Source organism: Alexandromys fortis, unplaced genomic scaffold, assembly GCF_014885135.2.
Source record: "Alexandromys fortis isolate MF-2015 unplaced genomic scaffold, M_Fortis_MF-2015_v1.1 scaffold_8_1_9099942, whole genome shotgun sequence".
In the NCBI taxonomy this organism is placed as follows: domain Eukaryota; kingdom Metazoa; phylum Chordata; class Mammalia; order Rodentia; family Cricetidae; genus Alexandromys; species Alexandromys fortis.
The window spans coordinates 155,202-173,998 of NW_026067898.1; the positions used below are offsets into that span (position 1 = coordinate 155,202).

Genomic DNA, 18,797 nt, shown 5'->3' on the forward strand with positions numbered 1-18,797 from the left:
AACACTATGTATCAATATGTAATATCTTAGGTTGTGAGAAATGTCCTAAAACCTGCTCCTGAAACTGATTTTTCATGTAATGTCATTTATAAAGCATCTTTTATTCCTCAGGAGGAAGTCTTTATAGAAAAGAAAATTAAAGAAACATATATAAATTTTAAAAATATTCCTTCAAATATTTTAATAGAAAACTGTCTGATGCTGTATATTAATATTAATATTAAAATGTTCCTAAATCATCTACAATGAAGTCTACTGTGAACTTGGTTCTAACTTTTGCACAAATCTACACATAAATACATATATCACTTTAATATTACTTTATGGTTAAAGTAGTATTTCCTACCCAATACATCTCACATGTCTGACATTCTCAGCACTTCAGAGCAATTTGTCAGTAATTACCATTGTTATTCCTACTCCGTCTCTTTCATGCCCAAGGAAGAACTCCTTAAAGTATTTTTAATATTATACATAAAATACTTATAGAAATAGATGTCTAAAATCAACTGCATTTATAAAGGGCACATAAATAATGTTTGCTCACACTAATGAGAGCTACAGAAACTCAGTGAGAGGCAAATGGGGGATTTAGAAAAAGAAAAAGCAAACAGAAAATTATAAAATTATAATCAAAGAAATAAATATTTTTTATAAAGGGCAAGTGGAAACATGTCTTGGCCTACAGCTGAATTAAAGAACATAGAATTTTTTAGGTTGAAATGAAAAAAGAAAGAAATACAGTTTTTAAAATAAATACCAATAGTCAACGTGATGTTACAAAGCACTTTCCCACACAGTCACAATAGGGACAAAATGCCCTTCCATTTAGGTTAGATTCTGATTTCTCTTCACTGATTCTATAGGCATCTATTTTTTCTACACCAATATCTTTATAAATATAGATCCTTGAACAATATGAAAAGATGCTGTACTTGATTCATAACAAGAGATAATAATTGTTGTTAAGACTAGGTAGCATGAGAAAGAAGCATCCCTTCTGAAAATAAAGTAACAAATAAAAAGCTTTATATAGAACATTTAAATTGATTAGTCAGAAATAACTAGCTAGGGGCAAGAGAAGACTGGAGAGGTTCAGCAGTTAACGACACTTGCTCATAAGGACGAGAGTTCAGGTCCAAGCTCCTTCATTACAAGCTGGGAGTCCCACATCACCTGTAACAACTCCAGCTGCCAGGTATCCGATGCCCCATCTGACCTCTACTCACTCCCAGGTACCTGTGCCTTCACACACACATATGTGTGCACATTCACAAAATCACATGAGCAAATAAATTAAAAATGACAAACTGCTAAATGTAAAGATAAACCAAGGGACTGGAAGGGGATAAGAGAGATTAATAAGAAACAAACATAATCAAAATATATGTGCCTTCAAAATTATCATAGTGAAAGACTTTATTATGATTACTATGTGCTAATTTTTAAAATCACTAATGATTATTGTTTATCCAATTTCCAGTCAGCCCTGGAGACCTCAGATTGTCAAGAGAATATAAATCCCTTAGGCCCCGGGTATAAACTCACTGATGAAGAAGAAACACAGAGGCTTTGGTCGGCAATCACCTCAACCAAGTGCAGAGAGAAAATCTGCAAGCTACTCAGTGTAAGTAAATGTCATTTTTCAGCATCAGCTGTAATCACTGCAGTGTGGACAGGAAGCCGCAGAACAAAAGGGTCAGAGACAGAGTCCCAGAATGTCACCTAGAGCCAAGAGGCTGCACTCCACCATGGGTGAGGTAACAGTGTGATGAGGGTGTTTTCATATGTCTGAGAGCTTCCTGGGAAAGATGGTAAAGAACAAATAATTGAAAGGGTCATCTAATTATTGGTTGGCATGCGTTATCACAGCTGTTTGGATGAGCTCAACTCAATGTTGGTTGCTCTGCTGAGAAGTCTGCATAAATTTGCTTGTTTGATACTTGCATTACTGCACCGCAGACTATGCTTCTCTACGAACTCTGTTTTCAGATTTTAAAGACTTACAAATTCACAGGAAATTTTAAAGATAATGCAGCAAATCCCACCCACACCTTTGAATGATTCTCTCTTTATGGTTTCATCTTGTATAATAACCCTAGGCATTAAGACCACGGCTTTGTTATTGGTAGTGTCTGTGTGATTAGATGGCATTTTCTCCCTTTTTTAGATAGATTCCTGTAGCTGCCATATTAGTTAAAATGTCAAATACCCATCAGAGATCTGATTCCGTGTAAACTCTCTCACCTTTGCCCTGCTGAACACACCACCCCAGCCACCTACTAGTTCTAATTCAAGTCAATCACTAGTCCCTTCTTTATCTTAAAAATCTTGCCATCTTGGTAAGATTATATCCCAAATCATACACAACCCTTTGCAGATTAGGTGTTGTCATGGAGAGCCACCATTTGCCCAGGATTCAATCTCACAGATTGCAAGTGCTATTTCACGGTGTGGTAACGTAATGTGTTTAACCAACAGTCTGCTAAAGAACATTTTAGCTGTTGACGCTTAAATTATTGCCAGTGAAGCTTTTTTGAAATATTTTCCCATTTTGACATGAGCATAAGTTTTGTGTAAGCAAATTTGGCTAGCAGTGCAGGGGCTGGACTGTGTGTTTGGATTCCTTAAATACAACCAAATTGTTTTTGCAGAGTGATTTTGCCATTTTCTGTGCCCACAACAATCTCTAAAAGACCCAGAGTTCTGAGTCTCTGCCAGCTTTAGTATTTATTGTCACTGATTTTATGTCAGCAGTGATGATGGCCATGCAGCAATAGCTCAACGAGCTTCTTGTGACAATATCCTATCATGTTGATAATTCCCATCTTCCTAATGGCTGATAAACCTGTCAGGTTTTCATATATTTGTGCATATATCCCTCTGGTAAAATAGCCTTTTTATGTATTTTACCAATTTTCTATTTTCCCTTTTTTTCAATAATTTTTTATCTTCATCAAAAACTAGTGCATACATCTGTGTTCAGTTTACTCTTCAGAACCCAACTGTGCTTCCCCTGCATGTCTGTCCCTAATATTAGAGTGTTCATTAGCATAGAGGAACAAAAGCCCTGAAAACAAGTGGAATGCTGTATGTATCTTTTTCATTTTATATTCATTCTTTGAAAATTTTATGCAATATGTTTTTAACATATTCAGCCCCCAACTCCTCCACAATCCACACCCTCTTTCTTTGTAAACTCAACCTTGCTCCACACCCCTTACACACGTTTGTAAGCCCATTGACTCCAATTTGCACTACCCGAATACTTTTATATGAGAGATCACCCACACCTTAAAGGAAACTGACTGCCCCTTGCTCCACAGTTAGCAGTTACCAAGAGCTCTTCAACTAAGAGCTGGCTTCATGCCACTTCCTCTCTCCACCCTGGGATTTCGTCTGACTTGAGCTCACACAGGTCTCGTGCTTGTTGTCACAACTGCTGTGAGATAACCTGCACAACTGTCCTGCTGCACCCCGAAAACAGTGTCCGTGTCGTCACCCACTGCCTCTGCCTCTTACACGCATTGTGCCCTCTTTTCCTTGATAATCCCTAAGCCATAGGAAAAGAGGATGTGGCATGAATGTGCTATTTAAGGCTGAGAACCCTGCAGACTCATTCTCTGACCTTGACAAGTTCATAGCCATCTACTGCATAAAGAAGCTTCTCTGGTAAGAACTTAGAGATGCATTAATCTAAGGGCACAGTGGTAAGTCACTGGGAATTGCTTTAACACTATTTCAATTTTATAAAATAATAGTAGTAGAGTCTACTTTAATACCTATTACCTACATAGCCACAAATTGGCAGTCTTTGCAAAGCAGCCGCTGAGATTGGGCAACCTAAATGGTGGAGGTCTTGGACATGGAGAGGGGCCTGATTTATGCACTTAATTTTTTCATCAATTGTTTTAGATATTCTAACCTTTCTTTTCAACATCAATTTTTAAAGAATGTCTGAAAATTAATAGGCACTGTCATATTTGTTTATCAGTTTGAGAAGACTCATATTTCAATACTTTGAGTGTTACAACTCATGAAAAAATATTCCTTTTCTAATATTTTTCATTTCTCTTGTCAATATTTTCTAATATTCTGTTTACTAATCTTATGTGTATTTTATTACATTTATACTTAAACATTTCATTTTTCAGACACCAATAAAAATATATTTATTCCTCAATTCCCACTAGTCTATTGCTATATTAAAATACTATTGATATCCATATGGCTATCTTTTATTCTGAAAGCTTCAGCTTCTCAGCATATAGACCATTGTGTCTTTTGCAAGAAGTAATGTTCCATGGTTCCTGAAATGTGCTGCTTTTATATATCTAGGCTCTGGGTAGAATTTTCAGAAATATGATGAATATCATAACAGGGGTGAGGATATATTCATCTTGTTCTTGATCTTAGGAGGCAATTATTTCATCTCTAATCATCAATGATTTCTGTAATTTTCTCCACCAAGTTCAGAACTATTATTAGGAAGTTTTCCTAGCAATAGTGAAGAAGTGTTGAATTTTTCCAAACATCTTTGTCCATAAATATATTTAACTATTTTTCTTCTTTCTGATATGAATATATGTGATGACACCAACTGACTTCCCTAGCTGAGACCAGAATAATCATGGGCTGAATCCCACTTGATCGTATATGCAATTCTACATGTGTGTCAAAATTAAACTGCTGATATTTTGTTTTCAAAGAATCTTGCTTCTGCACTGATGTGATATGCTGGGGAGTAGTTTTCTCTTTTCATACTTTCTATATCTGGCACTGTGAGTAATAGAGAGAAGTCACCCAAAAAAAGTCACATATCTTTCCACATAATATTTAATTCCCCCTTAATTTTGGTGAATTCTCCACAACATTTTTCAATTACACTCATTTATTTTGTGTGTTTGCTCCCATGTGTGTGTACTTGGAGTATTACTTGTTCATGAGGAATTTCTTTAATTATGTACTGTTTTGCAGGTGCAAAGGTGTGTTTATAAGAATTATAATTATACAAACAATAATTCACTTCTGTTGAGCATACTTCAGAATGGAAACAAAACCTAGTGTTTAGTAGTAGCATTTGCTCTTCAGTAATTAAATTTCCACTTATTCTCTGTGAAGGGTGTGTTATGGTTAACTGAGTTCTCCGAGTCCCAAAGATGATGCTTTTTCATTTCAGTTTGTGCTTCCTCCAATGGTGTCTGTTTCTATCTCTAGGCTTCAGGTACCAGGTAACCTGTGTTGGGTATTCACACTGTAAGTCATAGAAACTCTGTTGTCTGTGGTGTAGTGATAATGTTATAACTAGGGAATTGCTTTCCAGAGGACTCTGACCAGTGCTCATTGTTTTAAAATCCTTTCAGTCATCTCCCAGTAGACAAGTCAATACCAATCCCTGAACCAGCCAGGGATTTTGCAGGTAAATGTAGTTAATTATATGTTTTCCTTATATGCTTTTTATAAGCATATATACAATTACATGCTTTTTCCTTAGGATTGGTTCTTCCTGACTCTAATAAATCAGTAATTAGCAAACATGAATCCACCTTTTGAGGTACAAATGTGTAGTTATTAAAAATTCATAGATTTATGCCCTTTAATTAAAAAATCTTTATTATCTTTATTATCTTTTTAAAATATGACAATCAGGAACTGGAGAGATGGCTCCACAGTTAAGAGCACCTGCTGCTCTCCCAGAGGGTACAAGTGTGGTTCCAGCACTCACACCGTGTAACTCACAAGTGACTCACAAGTGCGTGTAACCCAAACTCCAGAGGGTCTGTATGAAGAACTACTTTAAACTCAATGGGTCCTCAGAGTTTGCCTCTGGAAACATTACACAAGGCAACCATGTTGGGTCGTCTCCTAAGAGAAGGTGGTTAGATTGTAAAGGTTCTATTCCTGTTATTGAGTTAACAATATTGCTGTAGGACAGAGTTAGCTATCAAAAGGTAAAATATTTTTGCCATGCCTGAGATTTAGTCCCCCCATATTGTCACCATCCACTTTCTGTCATGGAACAATGCAAATGAGACTCTAACTTTATAGAGCCTCTCCTCTTGAACACATCTGCCACCAGAACTGTGATCCAAATACACCTTTTTTTTACACATAAATTACCAAGTTTCTTTATAAATTACCAAATGCTAGAGTAACACAAAGCATAGTAAGAGAAGATCCCTGCTCTGTAAATTCATTCCATGGCAGATAATGCTGGAATGACCCTCCTCATCCATACAGATTCCAGACTTCCAACTCCTATATATCCTAAAGCTTTTGTTGATATCTGTAACACATCTGAAGTAGGCTTTAATAAGCAACAGAAGTGGGGTATCAGAATTCATAAATAAAAATAAATTATACTGAATAAAATTTAATTGCCATATAAAAAGTAAATAATAAAGTCAGGCAGCAGTGGTGGGTTATGCCTTTAATCACAGCACTCAGGAGGCAGAAGCAGGTGGATCTCTGTGAGTTTGAGGCCACCCTGACAAGAGCTAGTTCCGGGACAGGCTCCAAAGCTACAGAGAACCCTTGTCTTGAAAAACCAAAAAATAAAAAATCTAAAGGTCCATTATGATGAAAATTATGTTATTTGATAAAATTGAATTTTAACTTGATGTCCTTTCTGGTATCCAGTCACCTAACATATTGCTTACAAAACTTTTTTAAATATTGATCCATGTAACAGATGAGAAATAAAAACAGTAGAGATTTGTGTAATTTCAGTTTCCATAGGAACAGGATTGAGAGCCTAGATGAGCCTGAGATGCCGCATGCTTTATCCTTGTCCATATCCCATTGGACAGAGTCTAGTAGTGTGACCATGGGCTTTGAAATCATCTCAGTGCACAAATGGGATTGGGACTGAAACTCATCCCTGTTCCCCGAGGAAAAGGCAGGTGCATCCATGTGTCAGGAACCGGTTTCTACCATACTGAGGGTGATGATAGATACTTCCACCTGAGCAATGCTTTACAATCTGGAAGGAAATAACTGTAAAGACACCGAGTAATGGAGCTGAAAGCTCTACACTGTGGGAAAGACCACATATGGATGCACCTTGACTCTACACCCAGTCAGGCGCAGAGATTCTATAACTCAGGGAAAAAAAAAAGATACGTGTGATTTTAAAATAAACTACCAGTGTATATAGATCGAAGTGTTAGCACATGGCTTCGCCTTAACCTTGGTAATAGCTAAAAAGAAAACCATTCAATTCCATGGGATGCAAATCAGCCTCTTACATATATAAAATGAGAGGATTCTTTTAGAACAAATAGGGACAAAAACATCATGAAGCCGGCAAAATTGTGTAAACCTTACAAATGTCTCCATTATTTTCATTACTAGTTTCAAGAGTTTGAAGCACAGTTTAGAGGCTAAAATGATAAATGTGTAAAAATTATATAGCCTTTTGAGAAGGACAAAATTGTGTTTGTATAATGCCATATGCAAATATAGATACATGTATAATACAATGAAAAAGTATGAGATTTTTGCATTTCTTAGAATTGTATGTTCAAAGTTGATTTTTCCATAAAGTATTCATTACCTATAAATTAATACATTACTAAAATACACATGCAAAGCAACAAACCCATTTTTGAGTCTTTATTATGGATATCAAAGTATAGAATGGAGTGAAAAATAAAGACCTTTCTTAATCTAATAAAAGATTTTCTTTATTATTCAACTCCTTTTTTATCACCTACAGACTCTTGATAGCCATGACCCAAGGAAATGACACCAAAGTCACTGACTTCTATCTTCTAGGATTTGGGGTCCAACGTGATATTCAGTGTGTTCTCTTCATTGTGTTTCTTGTCATCTATGTGACATCCATGTTGGGTAACACTGGGATGATCCTCCTCATCAACACAGACTCCAGACTTCAAACCCCCATGTATTTCTTCTTACAACATCTGGCTTTTGTTGATATCTGCTACACATCTGCCATCACGCCAAAGATGCTACAGAATTTCATAGCAGAAGATAAATCAATAACTTTTGAGGGATGTTTAATACAATTATTTATTTATGCAATATTTGCAACCAGTGACTGTTACCTCCTCGCTGTTATGGCAGTGGACCGTTATGTGGCAATCTGTAAGCCCCTTCGCTACCCCATAATCATGTCTCGACAAGTCTGCATCCAGCTGGTAGCTGGTTCTTATCTCATGGGAACAATAAACTCCTCAGTGCATACAGGATTTACATTTTCACTGTCCTTCTGTAATTTAAAAATCAATCACTTTTTCTGTGATATTCCCCCAATTGTCACTCTTTCATGCTACAGCAAGGACATTAACTTCATGCTAATTTTAATTTTTGTTGGATTTAACCTGACATTCACTGTGCTGGTCGTTATCCTCTCCTACATATACATCATGGCTGCCATCCTAAAGATGTCCTCCACTGCAGGAAGGAAGAAAACCTTCTCCACGTGTGCCTCCCATCTGACAGCAGTCACCATTTTCTACGGGACCCTAGCTTACATGTACTTACAGCCTCATTCTGACAACGCTGAGGAGAATATGAAGGTGGCCTCTGTGTTTTATGGCATTGTGATTCCCATGTTGAACCCTCTGATCTACAGCTTGAGAAACAAGGAGGTCAAAGACGCTATAAAAGCCACAGGGAAAAGGTTCTTTAGATTGAATTTAAGTTATTAAAACTTAGTATATCATATCATACAGTAGATGATTGTTGCTGTAGTTGAGATTCCTCTAGATTATCTACAAACCATCACTGTAGCTTGTTTCATTCATAATTCTGATCTTTGAAATCATATCCAGAGTCTCTTTCATGCCTAGAGCAGCTTCGGAAAGCATCTCAGCTCCTGACGAAACACTTGTGGATATCATTCAAATATTAAGAAGTAAATGGACATTTGAAAAAGTGTTATTTCCAGCATATTTTAACTACTTAAAAATCACTACTTTTATGCTGTCATTATCAAAATTAAGTCATTATAATCACTTAAACAGTTGTCTAAGTTATCTACAATGGGATCCATTGCTAATTCTGCTCAAATTATTGCAAATAACAAGGATGTTAAATAAATTTTCCTATTTAAAAACATCCTTTTTACCCAAGCTGTCATCTCTACTCAATATTTACACATTTGCTACCTTCCCTGGTACTTGAAAGTACTTATTTATGTCATCAGTCATCCTCTTAATATAATTATCTCCACCTCTAGGAAAGGGAACTACTGGGAGCATGTTCTATTTCTGTCTCCAACACAGATAATTTTAAGTGAATTAATCTAAAAGCTTTCCGATAAATATCCATTTTAAAAATGCGCATGAATCTCTGTTTTTTCTCAGAAATTCAATAGGAATAGGAATTCCAGTGGAACCAAGAAACACTTTAAGTCAAAGAGCTAGTTAGCAGGAAAGCTGTAGTACCATATTGTACCTCACATCAACAATCTGAAGGAATCTAGGAAAGATCCATTGGAGAACAGTAGACTGTCACTCCGAGTAAACTGTTTCTCAGGGTACACCTTGATCAGACGGTATAATATGCCTACCGCAGATGCATATACAAAAACTAGCCACTTGATCTCTGTTAAAACAAGATACTCATTATTATACCCTCCATGCTTATTAAATTTCAGGAATTTACTAGTTGTTATTAATATAGCTTTTAAATTTTTATGCGTATGAGTATTTTTACCTGAATGTATGTCTGTGCATTATTTGCATGTTTGGTACCAGAAGAGAGCTTCAGACGCCCTGGCACTGGGGTTGTTGATGGTTGTGAACTGTCATGCCAGTGGTCAGAATAAAGTCGAGGGCCTCTGGAAGGGCAGCGAGTGGTCCAACCTGTTGAGTCTTCTTCTATATAAGCCTTCTTATATAGCTTCTTTTAAATGAATAAAAAAAGCATGCACACAAATGAATTAACTATGGCCGTTGGGAGAGAATGTATAGTACCTACACCCCTGCTACAACAAACTCCTGATGGCAGCTCATGGTTTATGAGGTGCAAACTCAGTAGTTCCTGACGACTACTGTAGATCCTCAAGTCTTCATTCAGCTTGAGTGTCCATGCAATAAAGTGCATGTGTTGCAAGCAAAAGAACTTGATTTTTAATCTCAGCACTCATGTGAGAAAACTGGGCAGAGTGGAATGCATTTCTAATCGCTGAAGCAGGGAGGCCAACAGAGTGACTCTCTGGGACTTTATGCCAGCCAGCCTAAGTTCTTCAGCCATGTGCAGATCAAGGAGAGACCCTATATCAAAAACAAGGAAGAATATCTAATGTTGTCCTTTGGCAGGCACTTGTACATGCAACCTCCCAGGCCCAGATTCGGGGCTTTGAGTTCTTGGAGATGAGTTCTGATATTTTAAGGTTGGGGAATAATCTCCTTTGACCCCATACACTGCTCCTGAATACGTAGGGGTGGCACTGCCTTTCAAACTTGCATTGAGAGATTTCCTCATGAACACTATACCCATCATGTTTCTACCAATATAGTATACATGGTTTCTTAATTACACTCCAAGAATAAACAAAAATTTCTCCATCCCCCCATCAGTCCTGGTGTAAATCATTTAACTTTTTCTGCAGCACCTCGAAATTCCTCCTGCCTCTACTCACGACCTACACCCAGAACTGCTTTCCTATTTTTAAACACTCGAAACAGATGCCCTTCTCTCTGTGTAAAAATTTCGGTCTTGGGAAGTCTGGGCTGCTATAACGAGTTACTATAGCCTCATTTGTTTCTAAGCAACAGAAATATATTCCTCACAGATCTGGAGAGTAATAGTGTGGAGTTAGGGCATCAACCTGATCAGGCTCTGGGAAGAATTCACTTTTGACTTTCAGACTGACATCTTCCAATGTCAACTTCAAACAGCTGAGGGAGAGAAAAGAGGGGAATAGAGAGAGCTTTCTTATAGAACATAGAGACCCAATTCTCATTCATTAGGGCCCCAGTCTTACGACCTTGTGGATACCCAACAACTTCACTTTCTAATACTGGCACATTCCATTTTGGGGTTTTCAGAACGAGTACTAACGTAAGTAATAAGACATAAACATTTGATCCATAACACTAAAGTTCTCTGATATATTCCAGTGAACTATTATGTAAGAGTAATTTTGGAGCATCCCAAATGAACTCGGTGTGGGTGCCGGACAGCTAGCCCCGATGACTTGAGAGCCAGAGAGCCTGTCCTGCTCCTCGCTAGCTACCATAGGCGGTAGATTCCGCCCCTCACTTGGACAAAGCAGCAAGAGATGGCACAGGTGGTGTGGGTATAGGAGAGCTGGTATGCTAACCAACCTAGCAACCACCCAGGCCCAGATTCAGTGCTTTGAGTTGGTCCACCCTAACATCTACCCCATCTAAGAACTGCTGGAGCATGTGAAATGCTGAATCCTTCAGAACCAAAGGTGCAAGATCTCCACGACACAGGGAAGTAACAGGATATCCAAGAGGGGTCAGGATGACGATGCAGTACTGAGAGCTTAGCAGAAGAAGCCAGAAACCTGGAACCAGGTCAATGACTCGTTGCAAGTAAAGCTGGGCAAAGGGCAGACACTAGGCAAAGATAGAGGAATCTTGCAGAAGAGGGGGATTGTGGGTTGCAGAACCCAGAGCAGTCAAGGATACCACAAGAACAAAGCCCACAGAATCAACTAAGCAGGGCTCATAGGAGCTCACAGAGACTGAAGCAACAAACATGGACCCTTTATGGGCCTGAGCTAGGTCCCCTGCATATATATTATGGTTGTTAGCTTGGTGTTCTTGTGTTTACAGTGGGTGGAGGGGTGGGTGTCTCTGACTCTTTTGCCTGCACTTGGGGCCCTTTCTCCTGCTGGGTTGCTTCATCCAACCATGATATGAGGGGTGGTGTCTAGTCTCACTGTAATTGTTAAGCCATGTTCAGTTGATATCCCTGGAAGGCCTGCCCTATTTTAAAAGGGAAATGAAGGAGGAGTGAATCTGGGGGAGAAGGGAGTTGGGAGAGGTACTTGGAGAAACTGAGGGAGGGAAAACTGCAGTCAAGATGTAATGTATAAGAGTGAATAAAAAAAATCCTTCAATTTTGTTTCAAAAAGCAAGGATCAAATACTATTAAAGCTATTATCATCTCTAGAAAATTTAAATTCACTTCAGAGCCCAAAATCACTAGAGAATGTTACTTATCCAATGACATCTCAGGCACTGAAAACTCAGATTCTCAAGAGAGTCAATACTGATCCCTTAGGCCCCAGCAATATACTCCCTGAGAAGGAGAAAACACACGAGAGCGTTGATGGGCAATCAGCCTGCTCCAGCTGCAGGCAGTGAATCGGAGCCACTCCGGGGTAAGTAAAGCAAAGCAACCTCTTGCTCACCAGCAGTTACACATCTCCGCAGTGTGTGCAGAAACTGGCAAAGCAAAGAAGCTGCAGCAGAGTCTAGCCTGGTTTACAAGACCAGAAGGGGGGCTGGCTCTCCATCACTGGTGATGTAATAAAATGCTGAGGGGTTGGTATCTCAGTATTGTCTGGGAAACTATATAAATGAACATGAGAACGAATCCACCAATCATGTTACAAACCAATGGATACTATTTGCCTTTAATGTTTTCTGAGGGTTCCTTGTGTGCCTTTGGTATGATCTCTTTTTCAGATATGTGTTATGAAAATATTTTCTCCCATGCACCATGCCTTTTCATACTCTTAACCATTCTTTAAGCAAAAATAAGTTTAAATTTTCATAAGGTTTGATTTCTTTATTTCTAAAGCTATTAGCCTACACTAGTTAATTTTTCTCAATTGTTACATCTTATATAACATGATGAAACCTTTTAATATAATGCTTAAGACAGCTCCACTCGGCTCTATGACTTTAAATTTTGTATTGTTATTTTATTAAAAAGTCATGACTTTTATGTTAGCTTTAAATATATGATATATTTTGAGTTAATTTTGATTTAAGATGTAAAATTTATATTGAGTTCATTTTTATTCTTAAATAGTAGCATTCTAGCATCCTACTGAAAGACTTTTACATTTTTATAAAATTCAGAGGGTTAGACCTGTGCCTATTGTTTTCTGGGCTCCCTCTGCTCTTCATCTGTGTGACCCCCCTATCCACCAACATCACAGTGTTAATCATACAGTGTCAGGATAAATCCTGACAACAGGGTACTGGCTTGTTTCAATTTACTCTTTGAGAAGTCTTGCTTAAATAGTCAAACAACTTTTTCCTTCCACTTAAATTATAAAATAGACTAGTCTATACCTAGAGAAAAACCTTACAGATTGCTAATTATACACTATTGTGTGTCAATTTCAGGCAAATGAACATCATGTTATGCTGAGATTTTAAACCCATGTAGTTTGTGTCTACCTGTGTAGATCTTTGATTTCACTCATCAAAGTTTTCTGAGTTTTATCACACTAATCCTGCGCAGATATGATTAGAATTATACTTAAGTATTCCACTTAGTGATGATAAATGAGACTTTGATTTCGGCTCCTGCCTTCCATTTTTAATATGCAGAGCTGATTTCTCGATAGTCATCTTGCATTCTACAGCTTTGATGAAGTGAACTGTGAGCTCTACAAGATGACTGTAGATTCCTCAGGACCTTCTTATTATTCATGTCACCTGCGAATGCAGACAGGTGTATTTCTTTCTCTCTAACATGTATGATTTTTATTCCTCTTCCATCTTCATCCTACTAACAAGTATTTCTGTAAGCATAAGGAATAGCAGTGATGATGACATGTTTATCTAAGGAGGCAGGCATTCATATTTTGATGGAGGAAGGTCATTGGTTAATTATAATAAACCAACTGCTTGGCCTCATAGCTTAGAACATAGATGGGAGGAATAAACAGAATAGAATTCTGGGCGGAAGAGGAAGTGAGATCAGACTCTGCTCTGCTCCTGGAGAGACCGAACAGCTCTGCTCTCTGGAGCAGAGACGCCATGCTCAGCTCTCCCAGGCAACTCCAACCCAGGATGGACATAGGCTAGAATCTTCCCGGTAAGCGCACCTTGGGGTGCTTACACACATCATTAGAAATGGGCTAGTCCAGATGCGAGAATTAGCCTGTAAGGGCTAGAGTTCATGGGCCAAGCAGTTCTTAAATGAATACAGTTTGTGTGTTGTTATTTCGGGCATAAGCTAGCCAAGCGGCCGGGGTGTTGGGGACGCAGCGCTGCCGCTCCTATTTCAACAATATTTATAGATGTTCTTCATCAAACTAAGAAAGTTCCTTCTATTCATAGTTTGAACATTCTCATTTTCTTTAATCTTCTGTCATACAACACATCCTGACCAAAACCTCCCCTCCCTTCCCTCCTCTCAGTTCCCCAACACCTCCTCTCTCCCCTAGATTGCTCCTCCATTTCCCTTCAGAAATAAGCAGGCCTCCCAGGGATATCAACCAAACACAGAAAAAAAATGCAGTAAAATTAAACACAAACTCTCATAGCAAGGCTGGAAAAGGCAACCAGTAGGAGGAGAAGGGCCCCAAGAGCAGACAAAAGAGTCTGAGACATGCCCCCACTCTCACTGTTAGAAGTGCCGTAAAAACCCAAGCTAAACAACAAATCATGTATGCAGTGGGCCTTGCACAGACCCATACATGCTCTGTAATTGCCATTCAGTCTCTGTGACATCCTATGAGCCCTGCTTAGTTGATCCTGTGGGCACGTTCTCCTGGTATACTTAACCCCCTGGCTCCTATAATTCTTCTGTGGGATTTACTGAACTCTGCCTAATGTGTGGCTATGGGTCTCTGTATCTGCCCCTATCAGCTGATAGAGGAAGTCTCTTTGATGATAATTGGACTAGAAACCCAGATACGAGTAGAGCAGAAATTAGAAATTATTTCATTGACTATTTTTTATCTTTTTTGTCAGTCACGTTTGGTTCTACCCTAGGTCACTGGCCCATCCAGCTTCTGATTCTGGATATCCAGGCAGTATGAGGCATGGGTTCCTTCCCATAGCATGGGTGTCAAATTAGGTTAGCCATCAGTTGGCCACACCACAACTCTGAGCCACCACTGTCCCAGCACATCTTGCAGTGGGGGCAGGATATGAGTCAAAGATTTTGTGGCTGAATCGGTGTTCCTTTTTTTAAAAGTCATAACCAAGTGTTGAATTATGCCAAATGTTTTTCCCAAACCTCACACAGTCCTTAATTTTCTTCTCTGGATTGTCTATGATAAATCATGTTTTCATAGTCTGAAATGACCTCTTGCTATAACAGCTAACCACACTATGTAATATAAGTCTTGCCTCTCTCGCCCTCTCCTTCCCTCCTCTCTCTCTCTCTCTCTCTCTCTCTCTCTCTCTCTCTCTCTCTCTCCCCTCTCTCTCTCTCTCTCTCTCTCTCTCTCTCTCTCTCTCTCTCTCTGTCTCCCCCTCTAAGATTTGCAAGTATTTGTGAAATGATCTCCCTTCAAAAGCCATCTGAGGTAGTGGGAAGCATATTTCTTTTTCATACTATTTGTATTCCCCCCCCCAGTTTTACCCATTTTCTGCAATTTTTTTCTACTGATGAATAAAAATTTTAAATATACATTAGTTCATTATTATTCAGTATATGCAATATATCCATTGCATATATTCCTATTTCATATGTCCATAGTTTCATTATACATTTGTCTGTTGATGAGCATCTAGGAGGTTCCATTTTCTTGCTATTATGAATATAACAACAATAAGCATAGATATGTAAGTGTATCTGTGATAGTTCTCTATATGTATGCTCAGGAGAGCTGTAGATATATCATAGAGTAGTTCTATTTTTTTATTTTTGATATAATGTAGCTACAACATGTCTTCCTTCAATTTTCTCTCTCTAAACCCTTCCACATGCTCTCTGAATTCTCAACCTCTAATTTCTTAATGAGTTCATATGTGTATATGCACTTATTTTTATATATAACCTGTTTAGTCCATATATTGTTACTTATATGCCTGTTTTCAGGGCTTACCACTTAGCACTGAACAACCATTGATGCGCTCTCCCCTGGAGAAGTGTAGGTGAACGAGAATAGAGTAGTCCTACACTAGCTCAGAATTGGGTATAATAAAAGGTTCTTTATTTAGGGGGATAGACTCAGATCACAGTCCTCTACAAGAGCAGGGAATAGAATGTTTTGATACCTTTGTGGCCATAGCTGCAGGATGTATTCCTGGATTCTCTTTTCTATTTCTCTATGTCTCTGTTTTTGTACTGGTACCAGGTTCTTCGTCACTATACTGAGGTCAGGTGTGATAATATCACTAGGTGTATCCTTCCCGCTTAGAATTGCTTTGACTAGAGTTGGCCTTTGCTTCTTCAAATTAATAGCATTTTACTTATTTCTCTAAAGGATGTAACTAATATTTTTTGATGGGAATTGCATTGAGTCTGTAGATAGCTTTAGGTAACAGACTTTTTGCAAATTAATTCTAACAATCCAGGAGCATGGATGGTCTTTCTATATTTAGCATCTTCTTCAATTTCTTCCTATACTGTCTTAGTTTTCATTTTAGAGGTATTTTATTTCCATGATTGGGCTTATTTCAGGATGCATTTTTAATCTATTGTGAATCTCTCCTAAGTTATTTTTAAGTAAGTTCATTGTTTGAGTACATAAAAAACTAGTAATATTTGTACATTGGTTTTGTATCCCACAACTTTACTGAAAGTGTTTACTAAATCTAAGGGTTCTCTAGTAGAGTCTGTATGGTCTTTTCAGTATAGAACACATCTGCAAATCGGGATAACTTGGCTTTTTCTGAGAAGTATTCTCCACTTTAAAATGAATCATGGATCAAATGCACTGATTTATAATGTGGCTTTTAAGAATTGATATGGAAAAATTACTTAGAAACTGATAGGTATTACGAGTGCTTTTCAGGAAGAGTCAACTCAAATAAAATGAATCAAAGCAGAACAAACTGTTAATATAAGGAAATCACTGAGATTTTCTCCTTTGTCCTCTCCTCTCATTCTTCTCTAGATTTTTAGTGGCAATGACACAAGAAAATGAAACTGAAGTCAAGGATTTCTATCTTCTGGGATTTGGGGTCCAGCGTGATACTCAGTATGTCCTCTTTATGGTGTTTCTTTTGATCTACGTGACATCCATGGTGGGAAACACTGGGATGATCCTCCTCATCAATACGGACTCCAGACTTCAGACCCCCATGTACTTTTTCTTACAACATCTGGCTTTTGTTGATATCTGCTACACATCTGCCATCACTCCCAAGATGCTGCAAAACTTTGTAGTAGAAGACAGATCCATATCATTTGGAGGATGTGTAGTGCAATTGCTGGTCTATGCCATCTTTGCCACTTGTGAATGCTACCTCCTGGCAGCTATGGCGGTGGACCGCTATGTTGCTATCTGCAAACCACTTCACTATCCCATAATTATGTCCCGAAAAGTCTGCATCCAGATGGTAGCTGGTTCCTACCTCTTCGGGTCAATAAACTCCTCAGTACACACGGGATTTACATTTTCATTGTCATACTGCAAATCAAATCGCATCAATCACTTTTTTTGTGATGTTCCCCCAATTATCAGCCTGTCATGCTCCAACATTGATACCAACATCAGGCTTCTTGTTGTCTTTGTTGGGTTTAACCTGATGTTCACTGTGTTGGTCGTTATCTTTTCCTACATATACATCATGGTCGCCATCCTAAAGATGTCCTCCACAGCAGGAAGGAAGAAAACCTTCTCCACGTGTGCCTCCCATCTGACAGCAGTCACCATTTTCTACAGGACCCTCGCTTACATGTACTTACAGCCTCATTCTGACAACGCTGAGGAGAATATGAAGGTGGCCTCTGTGTTTTATGGCATTGTGATTCCCACGTTGAACCCTCTGATCTATAGCTTGAGAAACAAGGAGGTCAAAGATGCTATAAAACTGACAAGGAAAAAGTTCTTTAGATTTGATACACAACAATAAAAAAATCACCATATCAAATAGTGAGAATAATTAGTAACTGTATTTAATAATCATGAAATTTAAAGCAGTGAGTTCTTGAATGATGATTGCTACCATTAATGCATTTGACCTTATAATATACAATATATTCAGGAACTTCTTCTGAAATTTATATTTGAAACTTGTAGTTTAAATTTTCTGTTTCATACTACAATGGAGGGAACTTTATGGAGATTATTATAGATATCAACAAATAAACAAAACTTTTAAAAATATCGTTAAATACTTAAATGCTTCCAGTGATGGGCCAGGGTTGCATTTGGTCAAGTTGTTGGCCAAGGGGGTCCCATGAAGATCCCCAAACAACCCAGGCTGATGCAAGAGCAGAGAGTTGCTCTCCAAAACCTGAGTGTAGAGAGGGCACACTGCAGAGGACAACATCCACACAGCTCAGTAAATGCAGAGAGGTCAAGCTGGTACCTTCATGAAGCCTTTGCTAGTCTCTTTGGTGTGGGAAGGTACTCTGGAGGCCATAGAAAGGGAAACCTGGAACCAACCCAGTCACAAAACCCTCCACCTACAGTCTGTCCTGCCTGCAAGATGTGCTGGAGGAATTGAGGTGCAGAACTTGTGGGATGGCCAACCAGTATCTCTTTAAACTTGAGGCCTAAACCATGAGAGAGAGTCCTTGCCCTGCACTGCCTGTATGGCCAGGAACTAGAGACCGGATAGCCTGTAGACCTAGGGTAGAACCAAGTACTACTGTGAAAAAAATAATCAACGAAATGATTCAATATGAACCTCTATACTCACAGATTGATGCCTCATCTGGTCATCACCATCAAAGAGGCTTCCTCAGACAGCAGATGGGAGTAGGTG

General features: G+C 38.5%; 2 protein-coding genes across 2 annotated transcripts; both read left to right on the forward strand.

Annotated features, from left to right (window-relative positions):
* The first annotated feature begins 7,730 nt into the window (after positions 1 to 7,730).
* On the forward strand, positions 7,731 to 8,675 carry LOC126488067 (putative olfactory receptor 5AK3). The gene has a single exon (XM_050121267.1). It carries the CDS (start codon positions 7,731 to 7,733, stop codon positions 8,673 to 8,675), a length of 945 nt encoding a protein of 314 aa, XP_049977224.1.
* An 8,316-nt stretch (positions 8,676 to 16,991) lies between these two features.
* Positions 16,992 to 17,939, forward strand: LOC126488092 (putative olfactory receptor 5AK3). Its single transcript, XM_050121296.1, has one exon. The coding sequence runs from the start codon at positions 16,992 to 16,994 to the stop codon at positions 17,937 to 17,939; it is 948 nt and encodes a 315-aa protein (XP_049977253.1).
* The last annotated feature ends 858 nt before the right edge of the window (positions 17,940 to 18,797 follow it).

Bases quoted from the DNA above. Each gene is read 5' to 3' on its own strand.
- LOC126488067 (XM_050121267.1), top strand. From the start codon at position 7,731: ATGACCCAAGGAAATGACACCAAAGTCACTGACTTCTATCTTCTAGGA.
- LOC126488092 (XM_050121296.1), top strand. From the start codon at position 16,992: ATGACACAAGAAAATGAAACTGAAGTCAAGGATTTCTATCTTCTGGGA.